Consider the following 20,787-nt stretch of genomic DNA (forward strand, 5'->3'; position numbering starts at 1 on the left):
TTAACTACGGCTATCAGAAAGGTAACGCTTTCTAGACCGTTTCCCATTATATTCTTTTTGCTTATTTTCTGCTGGTTTTTCACACGTTCCTATTTCCGGACTTGGCGCCTATTAAGTGTTAAAACTACATAACTGCATATGGAGGTTTTTTCATTAAAATTTGGTTTTCTTTATTTAAAGACGTACGAGTTTCTACTAAATCAATGTAAAGAATCAAGTTTCATTTCTACTGTCCTTGGTACTTGGAGGGAATTTTAAACTGGCCGTTAAAGTCAACACATATGCTAGATTACGAAAGGGAACAACTATTGAGGCCTTTTCAACGTTTAACAATGCTTGGAAAAGCAGAAGAGACCACCAGATTTTAACCACAAAATTGGGAAAATGTAATTTTAGTGCAGTTTGCTCTGGAAATTATGACAAAAGAGTAAAAAAAAAATAAAAAAATACATTATCTATCAAAAATGTTTAGTTCTACAGATGATAAGAAAACTTCCTTGAGCATTGTTCCACAATTAAAGCTTCAAATAAAAAAGAACAGATTTAAAAAAATGAGTCTTGACAATACTAAAGTTCTAGATACCCTAAGAACCGCTCATTTTTGAATTTGCCACATGTGCTTCTTAGCGTTAATGAGACTTCTGGGAGTTTGTAGGACAAAGATGAAGTTTTCCTCATTAGATTAGGTAAACGGGGCTAAAAAGTTACTTTTTAGAAGAAATTTGTTTTTTTTTTGGTTATAGTTTGGTCGTCGTTAGATGTTCTCTTTTCAGAAGGAAAGTGTTTTTAATTGCATCGTTCACTGTATACGATCCATTGAATGCTTTAAACATTACTCAGAACTTTACAATTAACGGTAGTATCTACTTATAAGAAAGAGCTTTAAACCAAACTTAGAGCCGCTGTTCTAGCCTCATTAAAGCGAAAAAGAGAGATAATTCCATAAACTAAATTTTAGATGTTAAAAGCTAGAAAAGAGAGAATTCCATAAACTAAATTTTAGATGATTAATGATAAAAAAAAAAAGGTCTGAAGCATCAATTAGTCGTAGTAGGTGGCATAAATTCCAAAGACATTCGAAACGCCTTCAGGTCCATGATCCTCCTCCCCAAACTGTTACAATTTCTGCCAACTTCTTCATATACTTGGTCTGTTTTTTAGGCTTCTTGCCTGTATTTGACCACCCTTGGGAAAATATATTTCTGTATACGTGCCTCTTACTATTGACTATTCAGAAAAAAATTATCCAGAGGACTAAAATAAGAAATTTATACGAAGCACTTACCGATGCTATACCTTCTTCAGCCATACAGGAAAACTGGAAAGAAGAATTACCTAGCTTGTTTTTAGTTTCTCGATTTTCCGGGCGAACGCCGACTATGTAGTAATTGGAAAGGTTGTGAAACATGCACAAGAAATAGTGCATTTGAAAAGTTAATTGGTTATAGCCAAGACCTTATCCAGGGGGGGGTTACGGGGTTTGACCCTCCCCGTGATATTTCTTTCCGACTCATAAAAATGTAACAAAAATTTGATTTTTTTTTCGGTACTTGTACACTAATTGGTACACACCGATACAGACTGTATCAAGGAGACCAGACACGAAACCCGCTAACGGGTATTTGCAACAGAGAAATGGAATGCAAAGCGAGGTTTTCATTGCGTCTACAATAATTAAACTTTTTTTTTGGGGGGGGGGGGGCGGTACCTAGGTTAGGTTACGTATTTAATATATGGTATGCTTTACCCTCCCCCCCTAATGTGCAAATATATAGCCCAAATTTGTTTCTAAACTATTATATATTCATCCTTTTTTTTTCTTTTTTTTTATTAGCATTAACCAGACTCGACTTCTTTCGTGTGTACCATTTAGTGCACAGGTACCGTTTTTTCTACTACCCCCCCCCCTCCCAACGAAAATCCTGGATATGCCCTTAGTTATAGGAGATATAACTAATCAGGCCATTGAAAAAAAAGGATTTTAAGATGTTATTGATACAAATTTCCACAATATCTGAGACCAAAATTTCCAATAATCTTATTATTGACATTTTTAAATCACGAGAAAACTGCTATTTTCCCACTTAAAATATTCTACAGCAAAACCGTCGATGATATAAGAAACCAACCTTTACATTTTATATTGATATGTTCATTTTCCGTGGTCCTCTACTCGGCCCTGTTCAAACCTGTAACACTTGCCACATCTCAAGAAATCTCCAAAATTTGATACAATATTTCACAAACATCCCAGCTTATTTTAGTACTTACTTCTTACCACTTGCTGAGCTATTTAAAAGAACTATTGCACGTATACGGTATTTGTTGACTAGTTTTAAGTTCACTTACATTATTTTCGCATATCAGTAAGTTTGCTTTTCTCTCTCTAAATTTTTGTCCATGTATGAACATTGAGAAACTATAAAAAACTATCCCAATTTAGTTTACAATTGTGCGAATTTTCTCTTTCCAGTGGTTTTGTTTTAAGTTTTTACATAATTATAAGACGTTGGTATTTTTTTTCCAAGGCCACGCTGCCTTTTTTATGACGAAACAAATAAAGAATTCCAAATAGGGACAGGTCCTTTTATTAGACAGTGAAACAATACAAAAGTCTGTAGATATTTCGATGACACAGTCGGTCATCATCATCAGTAGAGTTACGTGTTAGAAACTCTACTGATGATGATGACCGACTTGTGTCATCGAAATATCTAGAGCCTTTGTATATATTTTTGTTTTCCTGTCTAATAAAAGGACCTGTCCCTATTTGAAACTCTTTTATTTTTTTCGACATAACTATAAGTTGCTAGAATTATACAGAAATCGAAATGTTGGGCAACATTTTCATGTATTTCAGATTCATTAGCTACGCAGTAACGAAAAAGGAGGTGCGGGGGGAGGGGGTAAATTTAAAGATAATATTTAGTTTTAGAAGGTAAAAAACTGGATAGCTTTTGACTACGTACGACAAGACGAGATATATAAATTTGCAAGGAATATTTAAGGCTCGTCTGGTATCAGCAGTGACAGCTATACAGCAGTGCGGGAACAAAGGACGGCAAGGTTTTGAACAGCAGTGCACGAACTCAGGACTGCAAAATCAAGTAAGACAATGCACGAACTCAGGACAGTAAAACATTGCAGGATTGCTCGAACTCATAACCGCAAAATCAAATGCATCAGCTATTTATTGGTCAGCAGCTCTAGTTCAGCAGCGCCAATATCAGCAGCTGTTTTGTCTCTGCCCCCCATACTTTCAGCCCGAAAAAATCAGCTAGTCTGCATTCTTTTTTGATTTGGGCAGCTACTAAACCCGAGTACTTTCAGCGCCCCAACACAGCTTAACAGCAAACAGCCTCCTATTTGGAAAATAACAAAAATATTAATATCTCCTTCATGAATTCAGCATAAAGATATCATTAAGAGAACAAACTTATTTCTAGCCTAGCTCGATGACAGTGAACTAACTGGCTGATGAGCTTATAAGTTTTGAAACTTCAATCAATTAAATTTTGCTTGATAAAAGAAAGCATATGCGACTTATGTTAATTTTGTTTTTAGGGACCAAATCCCTTTTTATGTTCTCTATACAAGCTCCTCTTATATTTACCAGATTCAGCACTTTTATTTGATTTACATCAACAACATAAATTGGTTCTTAACTTCAACTTGAAATTTTTTCAACTTAAAATTCGTCAGCTCTAACTTTAGGGCAAACCAATTTTACAGTCTGTCAGATCACTTAAAAGGTTCAGCCACAACAGATGCTTCAAAAATTGGCCAAAAAGATTCGCCTTAGGTCAGGTATTCAAAAGGCGTCAAGGGACGATATATGAACATGTCATTATATTTAAATATTCAAAAATAAACTATTTTTAATAACAACCAGATATACAGTCCAAAAAACTTCCGTATGTTTCCAAGATGCGGCCAAGTTATTTAAGACAGCGCAAGTTTCATCTTCTAAATATTTCAGAAGGGAAAATGCTGCATTGATACCCCCCCCCCCCCCATTGTGAAACAAACGAGAAATTTAAACACGAAGTTGATCAACTTAATAATCATGCGCAGTTTAACATTTTTCATAAGAAACCACAGATTAGTAGAACAAAGTGTCTTTTGAACCGCCACCGCCAAAACAAGCTGTTGCCCTCAACCAAAATGTGCCAAAAGCCACTACAAAAATAGACCATTTACATACAATGGGGTAAATTGAATGTCCTTTGTCGAAGCTAAACATAATCCAAGTGAGCGCAGAAATGGGGTTCATTCTTTTTCTTTTTTATTAATTATTAGGCTTGTATTTGCTTTGCTTGTTTTGGCTTTGCACGTCTATTCTATATACAAGCTTTTCATTTCATTTTGAAATTTTACTGATCTTTTCTTACTTTGCTATTCCGCGTATTCAAAATAAACTGTACATACTTATTTATCTGTAGCACATTTCCAAACAAGAAAAGCTCCCAGATGACCCTTTTTTTTTAGAAAAGAGCAAGATAAATAATTTCTCCTATGCCTCTTAAACAGTAAACACTGAAAGTATATCTTTTTTCTTTGGTCAAATGCAAGGAGTAAAAGTACCAACCAACAGCAACAAATTAAATGCGTCATTTTGATAAAAATTACCTGTCAGCTCTTCATTATTCAAGATCATTTAATATAGTCAACTGTAAGGAAGGAGCGACTTCCCTAATAATAACCAAAACTCTAAAAAAAGACATTTTATCTAATAATTAATATATCAACAGAATTGGCTTTTTATGCTGATTCAAAATATATGTAATTCATTAGGTTTAATGTTCCACATCAAAAGCTAAAAATCTGAATATTTGACTGACTTTGAAAAGGGGAAGAAACACCCCCCAAAAAGTCAAAAGATCTTAACGAAAGTCGCCGCATCAGATTCAGCATATCAGAGAACCGTAGTTTAGAGGTCTCAAGCTCCTATCCACAGAAATGTGGAATTTTGTATTGTTTACCAGATCACAGTTGCGTTTTTTTTTTATTTATTTTGTTCGGGGGTGATTGTACCGAACCGATGGTACTAGAAGATCGATAGAGAACTCATTCGGACGGGAATAAAAGTTTCTAGTGCCTTTTTAGGTGGCAACTGGAAGGCAAGTAGCCCCCTCCCATGCCTTTTGTTTCCTAAGTCATCTGATCAAAATTCTGAGATAGCCATTTGATGCATCAGAGTTGAAAAGTCCAGTAACTATGCCTCTGGGGATGACATGAACCCCCGCAGCCCCTGGGGAAAGTGCTGTAAGTTATGCAATTTTTCCATTGTTTATATATAGTATTTTGTATTAGAAAATACACTGATATTTTTCCAGAGGGGGGGGGAGGAGTTTACGGGACGGATTTTCTATGGAGAGGAAAGTTTCCCGGTGAAAATTTTACACGGTGGGGGGGGGGGGTGCAGAATGCCAGGTGTGGTTTGAAAACAGCCAAATATTAAATTTTTTAAAGCAAGTTTCTATAACTGAAAGTAACTTTCCGTAGAAATTGACTTTTTGTTACAAATCTTCAAGAAAGACTGCTCAAACACAAAAGCCTTTGAATTTGAATGAGAAGTGTTTTTAAATAACTTTGACTTTCAAGAACGAGGGATGAGGAAGGGGCAGCCTTCCTATATGCGGAATACTTTCAATTCATTTTAATTTTTAATGTTGCTCCTTACTTCCAGCTGAAAGACTTTTTAATTTCTTTTAAAGAAACAAGGAAAAACTTCATCTTAGCAAAAACTTATGCATTAACAAAACTAAAATACATGCATAGAGAACCTCAAGGCTTCCCCTGATTTTGGCATTACTTTGTAGACTTTAAGACTGCCATGTGGGGGCACTTCACAAGGACTTCTAGAACAGTTTTTTTCAGATTCATGGATAACTTTTATTTTACGATTAAAGGAGGCCCGAGTCGGTCAATCATTTTGATTATAAGCTTCCGTCAATCGATTGATTCAAGCATGATTGACCGTCTAGGAACCTATTTGACGCTCGAGTCAAGCTTTAACGGTGATTGATAGAAAATTTGAATGACTCAAGCGGTTTACGAGGGTGAATGACCGTCTAGACTAGTTTTTTTTCAACTATTGCGTCAGTCACGCGCCAACAACAATGGAAGACACATGGGAAGTAAACAAAAATTTATCTGTTTATTAATAAAGTCATACCGGGATCACCCTTGGAAAGTTAAAAGTAGAGACTATTATAACCGAAATAAGAAAAGTGTGGCATTTAACAGGATATCGCGGGCGGTAAAGACAATGAAACCAAATTATACAGTTTCCGAACTAAAAAAGAAAATTAATGTTTTTAGAACAAATTTCAACCGCGAGTACAAGGCGATCGAGCAGAAAAAGAAGTTGTAAACCAACGACGTTTCCTATTTCCTTTTAGTTTTCACTTGAGCGCAACCAAAGTACATGCAAGAAAAGCCAAATCGGTATTAGACTGCATTTCACAGACGGTAGACACTTCACTGCCCGACTCTGAACTGAGACTAAAAATCTGGCCGTGAGTTAAAATTAAACTTGAAATTAGCTTTAGTCAAGATTGAAGGGTCGATTGAAGCACACGTCAATCGATTGACGAATGCTTTTGGTCAAAATGATTGACGGTCTCGGGCCTCCTTGGATTTTAGCTCCGGAACTCTACAGCAGGTGTCTCTTAAAGTTAACATAATTTAAAAAAGGGGGGAAAGTAATAGATTTACAAATATCCAAGTATCCAATAAAGTAGAAGTAAACTTTTTATTATAAGCCCCGAATACTAAAATAAACCAACATCCAACTTTGTCTCTTAACGGACACCATTTCAAAGGTTGTCTAAAAGCAGTACTTTACCATAACCAGTTTTTCGTTTTTAATTTTAACTTACACCGTCCTATGCCGTCATGGAAAAAGTGGGGTAGCAAAGTAGCCATTTTTGCATTTAAAAATACTTTTTGCTCAAAGAAAAGTTGTCAAAACACAAGTTGTTCTGCTAAACTGTCGGCAGCTTTTGGAATTCTGTCGAATTCTGCTACAGGCAGCTTTGTAACTTTGTTCATACCTGGTCCTATGGTGTGATTTTATTTTTACAAAGCTTCACATGCATCCAAATACCCTACTTTAGACACAGAATATGAAAGAGAACAAAAAAAAATATTTGACCCTTTTCGACCTTATTCCATCCCTTTCCTCTCCCGTAGAATTACGCGTTATAAAAAAATGAGGTCTAATGCCTTTTGTTTAGTTTTTACCAAAAAAAGTATAAAAAATTCCAGTTTAACATGTTTTTGTGAAAACTGTAAATACGACTTGCCTTGAAAAAAAAATCAGCGCTGCGACAAAACCAATACAAGAAAAATATTAATTAGAAACAGTTAAGGTACTATCAAAACTTTATTTCAGTGTTCCACCTCTGTCGAGGGCGTGCATGTAATAAAACCAAAAACAAATAAGAAATTTTCACAACTATTACAAAAAGAAGACATTTATATACCTTGGGTATCTTAAACCCTTTTGGCTTAATCGATTTTCACAGTCATGCAGCCATCGACCCCAGAAATAGCTGAAAAGGAAAGATACTGATATATAAATTTAATTTGGTATTTCAAAACTCTAAATTAAATACAAAAATTAAAAGCGATACTCAGAAAACACAGGGAATGGAATATAGAACATTTGAACTACTTCTTGCAGATCTATGCCATTGTCAACTTCCTAATCTCCAAACTACACTATTATATTCATATTTAGGATAATGTTTCAGTGGGGGGGGGGAGAAGTTCTTAACGAAATACACACGCCACCAAACTTGGGCCCCCCGAGCATCATTTATCGTATGTGATTCAGCAACGCACTACTCCAGGAGGACTTCCAGAATCCCGACTCGGGACTTTCGAGACTCCCGAGGATGGTTTTAGAAGCCAGTAACAACTCACCTAGTCAAAATTAAAACTTAAAAGCTAAAGTTCCCCTTTTCCGGAATTTAATACTGAATGGTAATATCAAGAGAATTAAAAAAAAATTAATGAGCATAAAGCTGGGATTGTCATATTCGAAAAAGTCTTTGCACTGAAGAACAATCCAACAGGAGGACTTGTGGCATGCATTTTCGAATATTACCTTAGTTTTGCATTGCAGTAATTTGAACGCAGAAAGTATTGTTAAGTATGTGCAAAATAGGAAAAGCAAAAATTGACCTTGAAACATTTCAAAGCATTGTCAGCAACAGCTTTTGAGAAACGGCACACTTTATGACAGGCTAGGAGTTTCTTTGAAGAAAACAAAATGTAAGTTCCTTTACTTATTGCTAAGTTTAAACCTCTATTTAATCCAATATCAACTCAGAGCTATTAAGGTAACCCTCAGCCTGAACTAAGATGGACTATACCATAAAGATTTGCTAGATGTTTTCCAGAGAAATTACTTAAGGACTGTTCTGGGTACCCGGCTGACTGACCGTATTCAAACAATAGGCTATACGAAAAATGTGGTTCAATAAAGCTCTCAAGGGCTATAATGAAAGAAAGGTTGAGGTGGCTAGGGCACGTTGTGCGGATGAAGGATGACAGATTGCCGAAGATTGTTCTTTTCGGCCAACCGTTTAGGGCTAAACGGAAAGCAGGTCATCCTCGTCTGGGGTTTGACGACGTCATAAAGAAAGATTTAAAGGAAATAGGAACTTCATGGGCGGGTGTAAAAAGGGAGGCATTGAATAGATTGGGACGGAGGAGGAGCGTGCGTAGCTGTGTTGGCCTCAGACGGTTTGGTACTGCAGTGAGTTGTTAGTAGTAGTAGTAGAGTAGAAAGATTAGTAGAACAGAACACTGTCAATTTAACCTAAACGAACTAAAAATTAAATTTAAATAAGTAGTCTTTTCTCTCTATTTTTTCCGTTGAAATATCATGGCAAAAACAAAATTTTTAAGCCTCAGCCCCCCCCCCTCTATCCAACAAAATAAAGTGCCGAAATCGAATGGATATTAGCGCTTCATTTCGTCTGCAGCAACAAATGCACAACCATTAACATACTCTTACAATGAAGTAGCAGCAAATGACAACACTATATAATTAATTCAATAAACACAATATTTTTTGGTTCGCTTGTTTAGTCTTTAACTTGCATAAAATCGCCGAAATAAAATCCTATTTTTGGGTCACCCAAAGATGTAATAAGGTTTGAAGAACAAAACTTTAGTTCAACAACAGACTTGAAACTAATAGCAACTTAAGTAAAAACTATCAAACGGATCAAAGGAAAAAATCACTGCGAATTGAATACAGTTGCAACAAAATAGTCATAGTTAAAGTAAACTAAATTAATGATAAGAAAAGATCTAAAAATTATAACATCTGAAACACAACCACACAAGAGGTTTCGAAAGAGTGACAATTCCCTTTAAAAACGCATAACAAATATAAAGGGATTATTTGGGGTTTAAAAACTAATTCAAAAGTATTTATCATCCTCTATTCACAATTTTTTCATTCCCTCCAGAAATAGATTATGTACACAACGTATACATCAGTTTATCTTACACTGAGAGGGGTTCTCTTAGGCTCCAAATCGTTAAAACTGAAAAGATTAGCATTATAAGAAAACTAATGGAAACAAAACCTAGAGAAACTGGTGAAAGTCAAGAAATATCATAGGGACAGGACTGCAGAACCCCTCCCTATCCTGCGAAGGGGGGAGAGCCTTTACCTTTTTAGTCAGAAGCAGGAGTTTCTTCTCGATCGTTACGGCCTTTACGACGATCCGGAGAACGACTCCTGCAAACATAAGACAACTTTGTGAATGTTAAAAAAATAATAATTAGACATGTCTAAAAATTATCAACAAAATTAAATGATATTGATAAGTATATATATATATATATATATATATATATATATATATATATATATATATATATATATATATATATATATATATATATATATATATATATATATATATATATATATATATATATATATATATATATATATATATAGATATATATATGTATATATATGTATATATATGTATATATATGTATATATAAATATATAGATATATATAAATATATATAAATATATATAAATATATATATATATATATATATATATATATATATATATATATATATATATATATATATATATATTAAAAGCCTAAAAGGTCATGTACAAGACATAAATTAAAAAAAAACTGATGTAGAGTAAAAGCAAAACAACAAAGAAAATATAAAAAATACATAAGAAACAACTAAGTACAAAGCAGCAAGGTGTAGGCGTTCCCCCCACCCCGGAAAAGCCCCCCTCATATTCATTCCGGGTGATTTCATACGTTCATTAGAAGGGAAATTGAAAAATTCTATATACTTCGGAGGGGGCTCATTCGATTTCAGATTAAAAGTTGTAGTGCCCTTTCTAAGAATCAAAAGTGATTGGAAGACAACAAGCCACCATCCACACTGATTTTTTCCTCAAACGCATCCAATCGAAACTTGAAGTAGCTCTTTGTTCAAAATATTCAAAGGTCAAATAGCCATGCTTCCGGGTTTGATAACTTCCACCCCCCCCCCCATTCCAGCCCCAGGGGAAAGGGCTGCAACCTATGCAAGGTGCTCATTGTTAAGATATAAGGTTTTTACGGGAATTATGGTCGTAAAACTTTGGAGGGGGCTCATTCAAATGGAAATCGGAAGATTCAAAAGTGATTGGAGGGCAACCATCCCCCTCCCACACCCTTTTTCACTGTTGTTAGGAAGGGGACAGATACCTCAAAGGGTGCATTTTTAAACAGAACATTCTAACTCTCATTGAGCTTTCAGGTAAATAGAAAAATTAGTTCTAAGGTAGGGGCGGGGGTAGATATTGATATTTAATATCTCTTGATTTCTGGGAATATTTCTTGTACACAGTATTATTATTATGAAAGTAAAGAGTAACATTAAGCCCCAAAATGAGCAAAATTTATTCCATCTAGGAAGGAGGCTGTCCTCAACCCCAAATTCCCCCTCATGGTCTAAGAATCTTCAGAGGATGATCATTCGATCGGAAATTGAGTTCTACTCCTTTTTATAAATCGAAAGCAATTGGAGACCAATCAGGCCCTGTCCTAAAACTGTTTTTGATATCTGATCCTTTTGTTACCCCTTAGGACATCTGATCAACATTTTGAGGTACCTATGTTGTACTTTCTCTGTGACTGTTCAGTTTTGCATGTGGGGGGGGGGAATTTCCCACGAGGAGATTTTTCCGTGGAGGGAATTTTCCGGTGGGAAAAAATGTAAACACCTGAAGCAACAATGGGCAAAAAAACCAACAGTATTTTATGTCATTAAAACCAGATTCAATATAGTTGCAAATAAAAAAAAAACTGCTTTGGTTGACAATTTAATAATTTCTAATAGTTTATTATTTCCTTTTTTCTTTCAAAACATGACACCTATAGTACACTTGACTCTAAAAACTGAAAAGAAAATGAAACCTATCTTCATCAACTGCGAAGTGGACAAATACCCACTGAGCTTCCATTCTAATCCTTGACCATCAAAAATTATGGCAAGCAGTTGTATCTAAGTCCAAACGAAACACAGTGAGAGGACAAAGATTAAAATATAACACACGAGCCTAAGGCTATTTTTTGCCAACTCCACAAAGTTAATATTGGAAAGTTATCTGTGCCACCTTCCCAACTTTGTTTTTATCATTACTTCTTTATTAGTAGTTAACCAAAATAGAAACAAAATTAATTTTTAGGATCGAAGTTGAAATCAAGAAAAGGTTCCTGATTCTCAAAATAATCTCAGCACTAAATTGTATTCTCAAACTACTGTCTTATTCTTAAAGACCCAGGGACAGTAAAAACGAAATCTGATTGTTTGAATGAATTAAGAGGAAAGTCCCACAACTATACATATATGTTAAAAAGGTAGAAAAATGGGAATTCAATTTTTAAGAAAAAAACCTCCATGTACAGTTAGTTTTTGGTGTCACCGGGATTGAAAACACATGGCTTTCCTTTGAAGGTGCAGCTGTCTTTGGGAATCAACAGATTGTTAATTTTATAATTTATATGGACAAAAACAGTAACAAATTTCACTAATTAGTTTTGCGTATTCATTTTCATGGTTTTCATGGACAACACTGATGAAAACGTGATACTTCCCGAACAACTTCATAATGTCGAAACAACCAAGAGAAATCTGAAAATCACGACTTTCTAGCATGAGTTGACATAAGATGAGTCCAGGGGGCAAAACATGTTTTTATTTTGAATAAAAAAAAAATTACCTTATCTTTCCATTTATTACGCATATATACTCTTTACGTAGACTTTCTGCAAGTTTCTGATTCTAGAAATTATAATTTTCCAATAAAATTAGTAGTATATAATATTAGTATAATTCCTATAATGTTAGTAGATGATCGAATGCCAAAGATTGTTCTTTTCGGTCAATTGTTTGGTAATAAAAATTCTAAAATTGTCAAAACAGCGGAAAATAGTTGACATCAACAAAAATCGGCTTCGCCACCGGGCCCTGCCACTCGGTAGGCTTCTATATATGGATGCTCTTTTTCGCTTGTCTTCTAAAAACAGACAATTATAGCCTTTCCTGATGATATGACGTCCAAATGAACCCTTGTCTTTTATCGCCAGACCTTTGTTTCTTTTAATTTTTCATCATTTTCAATTTGTTTGGTTCCTTTGACCTCCGCTAGTCTTTCGTCATTATGAAATACACATCACCGAACCTTTTTTTTTAACAGAGGTACGGTAGGCATTGATGAATTTATCCATGTCAAAATCCCAAACCGCATCATTGCTTTAATTTTCATTTTTTGAATTGCTCACATGCTGGGTGTCGCGTGTCTTCTAACCGCTTGTCTTTGCTTTACGTTTTCATTTTTGACTTGCTCACATGCTTGAGGTCGCATGTCTTCTAACCGCGTCTGTCTTTGCTCTTCATTTTCATTTTCGGCACGTGCCTTTGCTCTCCGTTGATTTTGAATTGAAGTTATCAAATATTTTGTAGTAGGGCATCAAGACGTCGCTAATTGTAGAAAGAAAAAAGCCAAGACAGATCCTATGACACGCTATAATTGTCGTTTTCGCGTATCTTCTGACCACCCGTGTCTTTGCCTAAGACATGCCTAAGAGAGGCAAATGTTTAAATGGCTGGGGCACGGGTAAATGGCAGGAGTATGAATGACTCTCTTATTGGACACATACTTGTCATACTTGTCCAATAAGAGGAGTTACGCATACTCCTGCCATTTGCCCGTGCCCCAGCCATTTAAACATTTGCCTCTCAATTACTTGGACTATCTGTCTTGGCTTTTCTCTGTCTACAATTACCCAGCGTCTTGATGCAACCTATCGCAAAATACTTGATAACTTCAATTACCCGTGCCCCAGCCATTTAAACATTTGCCTCTCAATTACTTGGAATATCTGTCTTGGCTTTTCTCTGTCTACAATTAGCCATGTCTTGATGAAACCTATTGCAAAATACCTGATAACTACAATGATAACTTCCTGATAACTTGCAAATATACGTCAAATATATGCCCTTGTCAAAATATATACAAATATTTTTGCAATTACCAGTTTTTTGCTTTAGTTGGTATTAATCTAAGCTGTTCTTAAGATGTTTGTCCTGTTTTTTTTTTTGTTTTTTTTTTACTCCCCTCCCCTTAATTTTTTTGTAAACGGCTGCACATACCGGGTTATTTTTCTTTTTTCTTTTTCTCAATCTCCTCCTCTATTCCTCTTTAAAGAAATGAAGTAGTTACCGATTCAGAAAAACGTTATTTTTAAATATGGAAAGTATGTGATTCTAGCTGTTTCAGATAGTTATTTAGGAGGGACGAGGATTTCAAAATTCAAAGAGTCACTTTCAGATTCCTCCAAGTACTTCCGTATTTCAAACTTCTAAGAGAGCGTGACGAATCCAGTCACAAATAATGAAAATATATTTATATACACATCACATCAACAGCATCTTCCATATCTACATAGCAGCATCCATGACAAAAACCTGAACACAATTGTCTTTGATAGTAGGGCGGTTCGGGCTGGCAGCCCCCCCCCCCCCCATTACTTACTGTATTTTACTCTTTAAGAAAACTTTTTTTTTTAAGTAATCAGAGTAATTTAGACAGGTTAGATTTTTATCAGAACACAAACAAATTCAATAATTAGGACAAGCTTACAAGAAGGGGTCAAGAAGGGGAGGGGGGGGGGGCAAGCCGAGAAGTTTGGATTTGGTAGCTTAGCACCATGACAAGTATGTTGGAGTAGCAGGAATAAAATCAAAAATAAAATAAAGCAATAAAATTCATCTTTACCTAGATCGATACTTTTCACGTTTATCTTCACGTGACCTGGATCTGGAACGGGATCGACGGGGGCTTCGGCTTCTTGATCGGGATCTAAAACAATGTAATCAACAACTCAGAGGAAACATAGTAATCCCATACATGTCGTTTCATATAATTTCATACGTTTCCTTTTTTTTTGTTTCTTTACTATCCATCAAACGCCATGGTTGTCAGCCCTGTTGCAACTTCAAAACTGGTATTTCTCAAAAAAAAATTATTTGCACACACACCCACATAAAATGATGATATGTCCCTTAAAAATGGTCTCAACACACACTGCATTCTTAAAATAAAATTTACTTTCTATTTCCTGAAACCAGATCAGGAAATAGATCTGGAATGAACATGCAACACCTATTAATTGTTTAATATGTACTCATATATTTTATTTATTGTTGCCATTTAAAGCAAAGCTTTCTCTTGTTACACATAAACTCTGCCATTTTGCAGAAAGCTTTTTCTTGTTATACATAAACTCTTTACTAATAATTGCCAAGCAATGTCGTTTTGTTGCATTATTGCCTATAATCATTGCATAACTATTTGCATGATGACCGAGGGGATACTCCCAACAAATGAAAATTTAAAGCCAGCTGTGGCCTGGACTTTTAGTTAAATGGCCTAAAATTTCCTGATTAACATCATATTGGCTGTAGGTACCCTCCTACCAAATTTCAAATGAAGTAGATACTTTACTGCTAAATGTAGGTGGGGCTTAGAAGTGGTGGAGACCTTGCAAAACATATCTGCTTCTGGCCCATTTGGGATAACTTTCTCCAGGAAAGTTAACCAATGAAAAACTGCCTGTCTACTTTTCTCCTGAAAATTTGGTGCAAAGTAATCTTACAGTTTCAAGGGCTCATAAAAACAAAACAAAAAATTATGGGGAGGAGAGGATTTGTCTTCATGAGACCATGGGCCTCTTTGTGCCTGAACTCATACAAATAGAAAATCGTAAGTCTTTTTTTTTCTTTTTTTTTTAGCAAGACGCCTACCTTTCCACTTACAAGTTGGAAGTGGAAGGGGTGAGTGTCAAGAACCCTTGCCTGATTGCGGTTGAACAAGGTGCAACATGCCTACTGTTCTGATTAAATAATGAAAAGGGGATTGCAGAGGGTGAAAAAGGGTTTTGAAGGGTGAAAAGACCTAGTTTGTGCCTCCATCAATGTAGAGTGAAAATACTTGCATGCTTCCCCTTAAAAAAGGGTGCAAAATGTCTACCTACCTGCAAAAAAGTTGGTGATGAGAGGGTTGTCAAAGAAGCTGTGGTCCTGCTTTCATCCCTAAGTCATAGAGGTGAATAGCAGGATTGTACTTCAAATAATACCTTCTGCAAAGAAAATTGTTAGGAGAGGGCAAGAAGACTAGAGGTATTGGAAAGAACATGACCCACAATGGAAACATGAAAATCTATGTTTGGTTCAAAGAAGGTGCAGCATGTCTGACTTAATACTAGCAGCATAATGGCAAATTTTGGCTCTTCAACCATAAGAATTGAAAAACCTTATGAAATTCTGCTTCAAAAAGGCAAAATATACCAACCCTCTTTGCCAAAGGGTGTGATAAGGAAGGCAGATAGAGAAGGGACATGTGACACCTTTTTGTCTTTAGCTTGTTCTTGCAACAAATTGGGTTTTAAGCTATTTTCGAGTTGAGTTACTATCTTATGACATATGTGTATCCCACGGACAAAGTTCGATACAAGAAAATGGAAGCAATACACATTCATCAGCTCTTCAATGAGTATTGATAAGCATTAAAAAGAAAACTGTATCTCTCCTGAGTTCAAAAATTGAGTTTCTAACAGTGGGACAGCTTTCTAATATAGATTCAAAAGGCAATATTTGTTCATTTTTGGTTCTTCTATTTCAATTACAAAAACAAAAATAAAATCATAAACAGAAATACTTTACACATGGCAGCATTTTTAACCAACAGGAAAGTACCCCTTTTCAAGATCTCTCAGTTTTTCTACTTTTTCTTCAAAAAAAAAAAAAAAAAAAAAATTTAAAATAGCACCTGAAACTGTTCCAGATCTTAAGCATTTTAATTTAAATTCATTTTAGCCTAACTTCAACTTGAAACTGCTTACTTGAACAGAGCTTTCCACTCAGAAGCAGCAACATGGCTTAAAGAAACTAAACTTTGGTAGAACAATTTTAGACCATATCCTCTGACATAGAAAATAAAACTACTTCAATATTGCATAGTGTCTGCTCTGGCTGAAGGACAATTAGAAACCATCCTTTTTGGACCCAGACAATAATCTTATACAGCTTTCCAAAATTTAAGATTATATTCATCAATTCAACTGGAGGTCCAAAATTTCGATAAAAACCCTTACCATTTTCCTGCAATGAGAAGTCAGGAACAGGGAGAGAAAAAAAGGGGCAAATAAATGGAAAAAAAATTTGATGAGCCATTAGCAAAGGCTATCCATGTATTTGGTTGTTTAAGCCTTTGGTAATGTATTACCTTTGGTTGTCAAGCATTTAAATGGTTATACACAGGTTACCTCTTGGAGAGGGAGGGAGGACTGAAGAATTTTTCTTAGTGGAAGAGGTTGATGACATTTGTTACACTATTACATTTCCATCTTTCTGAAAGGAGGGGAGGGATTTTTATTCAAGGGAAATTGCTTTTGGTATAAGTGGACTTAGGCACAACAAAATAACTCCATATACTCAATCTTACTTTTAACTGTCTTAAAAAGAAACTGAACTAAGTTGAGCATGAACAAAAACCGACCTTCCTCTGTACCTAGATCCTCCATCTCTTCTTCCCCCACTTCTTCTGCTGGGTGAAATAGGCCTTCCATATCTTGCAAGCTGAACCCTCAGCTCTCTTCCATCAAGACGCTTTCCATCCATGGCATCCATTGCATCCTCTGCATCTCTTTTGTCATAAAATCTAAAAACAGAAGACACATAAAAGGAACACTTGGACACTACTGCCTCCAAAAAATACTATAAACTAAATAACTGCAATTTTGCATCTACATAAAGAAAGGAAAACAGACTTCTATAATCCAACTTCAAAATGGCAATGGTCTAAATTCAACCTTTAGTGTTATCATTTTAGAGAAATCAATTTGAGAATGACAATACAATGCATTGGGGCAAAATCATTTAGTGTTATTGAAAAGAAACAGTCTGCATATTATAAGCTTTATATATTTAAAAATTTGGCCAAAGAGAAATCTCAGAAAATGATAGAGATCAGAGAAGCCATTAATATTGTCAACAACAATATTGCTCGAAATAATATGTAATTCTGTATATCTGTAGAAAACTAAGTGTCTGTATATAATACTTGTCTGTCAAAGCTGAACTATTCTTGGTCTTCAGAACTCATCTGTTAACTTATTGAAGTACTGGCTGTGTTTAATAATTGTTTGTTATTGTGCTTATTGTGATAAATTTTTTTCTTGTGTTTATGCTCTGTCATCCTATTTTTGTATAATGGGTTTGCAAATGAATAATAATAATATTAATAACAACTTTCATGTCTGTGCTGAAATAGAAGAGAAGAATTTTAGTAGCCCTAATGATGGGTTTTTGGAGAAAAGTAGAATGAAGATTAGCTTTTTTGATGACTATAACACACAACCAACATCAATATTTTGTTGTGAAACAGGTAGCTACTGGAATTATTGAGTAAACTTCCAGCAATAAATTAGCCTCCACTAAGACCTTCAAACCCCTAACCACAGCTGAACACTTGGGTTTCTTAAGCATCAACATAATTACCTTACCTTAAAATTACCTTAAATCGCACTTGCTAGCGATATGGACGAGTCCAGTGTACGCCAGTTAGTGATGATAGGGCCGCGGGACATCAGCTTCATCCCATTGCGTGAGCCATAGTTTGGTTTCCCATTCCTTATCGAGATGGGCTTTGAAACTGTCAACGGATGGTGAACTCACTGTCGTTTCGCTCAGATCGTTCCAGAGGCTTATGATGCGGTTGGAGAAGAAATGGTTCCTCTTCCTTGTATTAGCACGTTTCTAAAAAAGCTTCGCTGAATGACCCCTGGTTCTTGACAACTGGGCAGGCTGAAAGAGGTCCTTGTCGTCAGACTTGAGCAGTTTGTAGGTCATTATCATATCACCTCTTCGCTGACAGTATGTCAGAGTTGGTAGCTTGAGGCTCTGCAGTCGGCATTCATACTCTTTGTCTCTGAGCCCCTTTACGCATTCTGACTCCCGTCTTTGGACAGACTCAAGAGCCATCTGGTCTGTTTTATTAATTGGCGTGGCGACACACATTCCAAATTCTAATCTTGGTCTCACCAGGCTCTTGTAAAGTTTTGTGATTATTACAGGGGATCTACTTGTCATTGTACGTTTGATGAGACCAAGAGTTTGGTTTGCCTTTGCTACTGCAGCTCGGGTGTGGCAGTTGAAATTAAGGTCTTTGTCTACAACGACCCCCATATCTCTTTCAGAGGGGCTCTCAGAGAGTGGCTGTCTCACACCGGCATTTGCTGACATCGAGTATTGCCATCATGGGTTATTTCTTCCAAAATGGAGAACCTTGCACTTTTCGACATTAAACTCGAGCCTCCATGTCTTGGCCCATTTGCCAAAGCTGTCAAGATCTGACTGTATTGAGGTCACACCTTGCTGAGTTCCAACAGGACCAATGAGCTTTAAGTCGTTGGCGTACAGGCTAAGCTTGCTTGTAACAGTTCTTGGAGCGTCATTAATATATACATTGAAGAGTGTAGGTCCCAAAACTGTTCCTTGAGGAACACCGCTTAAGACCTCAGCTATTTTAGAGTAGTAAGCTCAGCCACCTTCACCAAAAACTCTGACCTGCTGCATTCTTCCCTTTAGAAAAGACGTGATCCAGTCCACCACTCCCTCTTGAATTCCAATTGCCTTCAGTTTCAAATGAAGCCTTTGATGGCAGACTTTATCGAAGGCTTTAGCAAAGTCTAGGAAGACCATATCCACTGGGAGACCTTGGTCGAGGAGCTCAGTTATGTAATTATACGAGTCAATCAGATTGGTTTCGACTGATCTGCCTGGTCGGAAACCATGTTGTTGTTTTGATAGAAGGTTATTTGTGATCAAATGTCTAAGAACGGCAGTGTTGACAATACCTTCTAGGATTTTCCCAACAGCAGACGTAATACTGATTGGCCGATAACTGCAAGCTTTGCTCTTGTCTCCTCCTTTATGTATTGGCGAGATATGGGCTAGTTTCCAGTCCAATGGTATGACTTTAGTGTCAATAGATTTCTGGAAGAGTCTTGAGAGGGGTATTGCTAGTTGGGAATGAGCTTCCTTTAAGAGTCGTGGATGTATGCCATCAGGCCCAACAGACTTATTTGGATTAAGCTTTTTAAGCCGAGATTCGAGCTCAGCCTGATCCACTCTTATTGGTGTCATTTGAGTGGTGATTTTGTAGCATGGTGGGGTTGGCAGGGGGGCTTTGTCTGCGGGTGTGAAGACTGATGTAAACTGGTGGTTCAAGGCATCAGCAATTTCTTGGGGGTCGTTTGACTGGGCTCCATTACAAACCAGCTCCAAAACCGTGTGTCTACCAGGCTTATGTGCTGAGGCATATTTCCAGAACTTCTTGGGATTGGTTTTTGAGGTTGCTGCAATGGCCTCCTCATATTTATCTATCAGTTCTCTGGACAGGGCTCGAACTTTGTTCCTTGCTGCTTTGAACTTTACCAGGTAGTCCATTCTGTGGGGGTCCTGATTTATGAGCTTCGACAGTTTCTTCTTCTTGTTCCTTGCACTTTTCATTTCTCTGGTCATAAAGGGAAGAGTTTTCGGTTTTTGTCTCCACGTGGTAGTTGTATTTCTACTGACGGTGTCTAACAACATATTTTTCATTTTCTCCCACGTGTCCTCTGCCTCCATTGTTTCGACAAATGACCAATCGCACTGACAGAGTTCACGCCTGATTTGATTGTAGTTTGTATACACATGTCTGGTTAGATTCGATGTCTGTGGGTACAATTGAAATCTGCATTTTATAGCTATGTGATCACTATTTCCAAATGGGGGTTGCGATTCTATATCAATGAGTGACTCAGGATCATTTACCAAAACGAGATCAAGGAGTGAAGGATTCTGTCCCTCTCGATATCTGGTCGGGAATGTCACCGCCTGGAACAGCGAGTGTGCTTCTAAGCAGTCAAGAAAAGACTGCGTAACCGCGTTACTCGTGTGGCCGTACCCCTCAGTCCACTCAATCATAGGTAAGTTAAAGTCGCTGACTATGACTAGATTCTTACACTTTCGAGCAGCACCATCAATAGACCGGCATATAGCCGAGAGTGAGTTCTCCAGACTCGTCGAGGTTGGACTTCTGTAAAAACAACCAAGTATAATGGGACCCCCAGGTAGGTTAATAGATATCAAAATTTGTTCTACACATGGCTCATATTCTGACTTAAT

The 20,787-nt window shown here is 36.4% G+C and overlaps 1 protein-coding gene across 3 annotated transcripts in view; it reads right to left on the reverse strand.

Moving 5' to 3' along the window:
- Positions 1-2,850: 2,850 nt before the first annotated feature.
- The window catches only part of LOC148942190 (serine/arginine-rich splicing factor 2-like), a 29,969-nt gene continuing 12,032 nt past the window's right edge, over positions 2,851-20,787 (reverse strand). For 2 of the 3 annotated variants that reach the window (XM_089103690.1, XM_089103689.1), the window contains exons 2-5: positions 17,117-17,278; positions 14,336-14,419; positions 9,699-9,766; positions 7,372-7,559 (exon numbers count right to left, since the gene is read on the reverse strand). In XM_089103690.1, coding sequence (XP_088959816.1) covers positions 9,703-9,766; positions 14,336-14,419; positions 17,117-17,278 — 310 coding nt within the window. In that variant the 3' untranslated portion in view covers positions 7,372-7,559; positions 9,699-9,702. Of the gene's footprint in view, positions 3,363-7,371; positions 7,560-9,698; positions 9,767-14,335; positions 14,420-17,116; positions 17,279-20,787 lie in introns of those variants that run through there. The other variant, XR_016143214.1, reaches the window with a different exon arrangement.

Source organism: Artemia sp. Qi Xiang Cuo, chromosome 17 (assembly GCF_049724085.1).
Source record: "Artemia sp. Qi Xiang Cuo chromosome 17, ASM4972408v1, whole genome shotgun sequence".
Taxonomy (NCBI): Eukaryota; Metazoa; Arthropoda; class Branchiopoda; order Anostraca; family Artemiidae; genus Artemia; species Artemia sp. Qi Xiang Cuo.